Here is a 3665-nt window from a genome sequence, read left to right as displayed (position 1 = left end):
TTTAAATTTACATTTTGTTTTTATTCATCATTTCAGGATATAGAGCCAGATGCCATAGCTTCACAGAGTAACCATATCCTCACTGCTATTGTCCATGGTATGAAGCGTGATGAACCCAATGATCATGTTAGACTCGCAGCAACGACGGCACTTCTTAATTCGCTTGAATTTACAAAACAGAACTTCGAAAGGGATGCTGAAAGACATTTTATTATGCAAGTAGGTATTTTGCTTTATTCAGGTAAAAACTTTTTCTGTTCTACATAAGTTTCCTGTACAGCCATGTCATAACTAAGCTATAGTGTATTTTTAATAATGTGTGTCTTTTTGCAGGTGGTTTGTGAAGCAACCCAATCTACCAATACTCAAATTAAAGTTGCTGCCCTACAATGTTTGGTAAAAATAATGTCACTGTATTATCAGTACATGGAGCATTATATGGGACCTGCACTGTTTGCAGTAAGTGGCTTTTAATTGTACTTATGAAATATTGTCAAAATGCCCGAATCATTTGTAGTTGGACATTTTGAAATGTAAAAGTAAATTGACAATGGCATTCAATTTTGCTGATGTTTTTCTGTATATTCAGTACTCCCATAAGAGTTAATTGGATGTTATAGTGTTTACTCTCTAACTTCATTATTCTACTCCATCCCATGGTCTTTTGTGTACTAGGATATATTTCTGTCTGTAAATGTGATTGGCTATTGTTAAGCTCAGATAGGTAAGGCCACTATATCAGATAAAGTTACATACTAAAGATAGAAATAAAGTTTTTATTTTGTTTCTCAACTTAATGTTTTCTTAAAAGATCACTCTCGAAGCCATGAAGAGTGATATAGATGAAGTAGCACTACAAGGAATTGAGTTCTGGTCAAATGTGTGCGATGAAGAAGTGGATCTTGCCATTGAGGCTTCTGAGGCAGCTGAGCTTGGCCGTCCCCCAGAGAGAACCTCTCGCTTCTATGCCAAGGGAGCATTGCAGGTATGTTTACTGTGATATTGGTATATATATATTTTTGTTATATTGTGCAGTTTAGTATATTGTACTGTGTTTTTGATGGAAATCAGTTTGCAGACATTTTAGTTTTAACATTTCTCTTTCTTGTAGTATCTAGTCCCAGTACTGATGATGACACTTGGAAAGCAAGAGGAAGCAGATGATGATGATGAGTGGAACCCCTGCAAAGCAGCTGGAGTATGTGTGATGCTTCTTGCGACATGCACTGAAGATGATATTGTACCCCATGTCCTGCCTTTCGTAAAGGAGAATATTAAGCACACTGACTGGAGACTCCGAGATGCAGCGATAATGGCATTTGGTTGGTATATAATTTTGTTACATAAAACCCCTTAAGTTCTAGTATTTTTTGTAACATATTGAATGTTGTTTTTCTTTGTAAATAAAGGAAAATTCTTTTTACAGGTTCGATTTTGGAAGGCCCTGATCCAACAAACCTTAAGCCAATGGTGGAACAGGCAATGCCAACCCTGATTGAGGCTCTTAGTGATTCGTCTGTAGTGGTGCGAGACACAACAGCTTGGACTCTGGGTCGAGTGTGTGAACTAATCCCAGATGCAGCATGCAATGACACTTATCTCAAGTTATTGCTGGAAGCATTAGTTCACAGCTTGAAGGGAGAACCAAGGGTGGCATCAAATGTCTGCTGGGCTCTCAGTTCACTAGCAGAAGCTGCTTACGAACAAGCAGATACTGGAGATGTTGATGGCGAGCCACCAACCTATTGTCTGTCTGCATTCTTTGACCCCTTGGTAGATGTTCTTTTGCAAACTACAGACCGAGCTGATGGAAACCAGTGTAATTTAAGGAATGCTGCCTATGAGGCCCTCATGGAACTTATGAAGAATTCTCCAAGGGATTGCTATCCAACTGTCCAAAAAACTACTATGATAATTCTGGAAAGGCTTCAACAAGTATTGCACATGGAGTCTCAGATTCAGTCCCATAGTGATAGGGTTCAGGTGAATGATATTCAGTCACTGTTATGTGCAACTCTCCAGTCAGTCTTAAGGAAAGTAACCCCTGAAGATGCTCCAAAAATCAGTGACCCTATCATGGCTGCTCTGCTGCAAATGTTCCAGACGTCTCAGGGCAAGTCAGGGGGTGTGCAGGAAGATGCACTCCTTGCTGTTTCCACTCTGGTCGAGGTGTTGGGACACAACTTCTTGAAATACATGGAGGCATTCAAGCCTTTCTTGTCTTTGGGCTTACGGAATGTTGAGGACTATCCTGTATGCTCAGCTGCTGTGGGGGTTACAGGTGACATCTGCCGTGCTCTGGGTGATAAAGTAGAGCCCTTCTGCGATGAACTGATGTCCATGTTGGTAGAAAATCTTGGGAATAATAATGTTCACAGAAATGTGAAACCATCCATACTCTCAGTATTTGGCGATATGGCTTTAGCTCTAGGACCCAAGTTTACCAAATACTTGGAAGTGGTCCTTCAAATGCTTCACCAGGCATCTCAAGCCCAAGTAGATCGCTCAGACTTTGATATGCTGGATTACCTTAATGAATTACGTGAAAGCTGTTTGGAGGCTTATACTGGTATTGTTCAGGGTTTAAAAGGCGATGGGGCAACACCAAACCAGGAAGTACAGCTCCTGCGTCAACATGTGCCCCACATGATCTCTTTTATCACTTCCGTTGCTACAGATGATGAAAAATCTGATCCTGTTATTGCTAGTTCAGCTGGTCTGATTGGGTGAGTTGAGGATAGATTATTACTCTGTTAGTTGGAAAGCTTGTGCAAATTTTGAAACAATATTTTTGTTATATTCATTTATATCATTTTTACATACTTCATATACTTTCAGGTTATCCCACATTTTCGGACTTAAGAAATTTCTCTTAATACTAACAGAAGTTCTCTTACCTCAGGGACTTGTGTTCTGTGTTTGGAACAGACATGCTGCAATTGGTGGAGACTGATCCTATCACCAATCTACTTTCTCAAGGCCGACGCTCCAAGACTTCGAAGACAAAAACCCTTGCAATGTGGGCAACTAAAGAAATCCGTCGCTTGAAAAACAACAGCACTTGGTAAGTACTCTTAGGTAGGTGATATGTTGGCTGTGGGTATAGGGGTAATTTAATGGGGCTCTGGATACTAACATGTTTCTTCTAGGTGTCTACATTCCTAAGCTAAGCACATGGACTGGATATGTGAAAGTTCATACATTACTTGCTCATGTTTTCATATTTCTATGTTTAATGTAAAATACATGTATGAAAATGCAGAAAGTAATCACTGATTGGCTATCATTTCTTGGTGAATGAGCAAGTAACTTGTGGACCTTCATAATTCTAGGATTGGCAGACGGTTTTAGCTTACAGATTTTAAAGAGATTTACATTTTAAAGGGATGAAGAGGGAAATGAAGGTTGGGGCTCTTCAGTTTTTCACTCAGGATATTTAAGAAAGAAAGGTTTATGGGCAATACATAAGTTGTAGATCTAATCTTTTTGACTGAAGGGCTCAATTAGAGTATTACAGAAGGCCTTTAAAACCCTTTTGGAAATGTTCAGTCAAGACATGTATTAGGTAGATATACTTGAATGGGTTGTGAGGATAATGATAATGATATTAAAGAGGCAGGAAAGATCAACATAACTTAATAGACTTTGAATTTTTGTATTTTGAC

The 3665-nt window shown here is 39.1% G+C and overlaps 1 protein-coding gene across 1 annotated transcript in view; it reads left to right on the top strand.

The window, feature by feature from the left end:
- Window positions 1-3665, top strand: part of LOC119585100 (importin subunit beta-1-like) — a gene marked incomplete in the record, with an annotated part of 14590 nt that overhangs the window by 7320 nt on the left and 3605 nt on the right. The window contains 6 exon segments of the mRNA XM_037933728.1: window positions 37-219; window positions 334-459; window positions 812-985; window positions 1112-1322; window positions 1427-2726; window positions 2903-3064. Of these exon segments, the coding sequence (XP_037789656.1) occupies window positions 37-219; window positions 334-459; window positions 812-985; window positions 1112-1322; window positions 1427-2726; window positions 2903-3064 (2156 nt within the window).

Source organism: Penaeus monodon, chromosome 19 (genome assembly GCF_015228065.2).
Source record: "Penaeus monodon isolate SGIC_2016 chromosome 19, NSTDA_Pmon_1, whole genome shotgun sequence".
Lineage (NCBI taxonomy): Eukaryota > Metazoa > Arthropoda > Malacostraca > Decapoda > Penaeidae > Penaeus > Penaeus monodon.
This window is presented reverse-complemented; position numbering and strand designations above follow the sequence as displayed.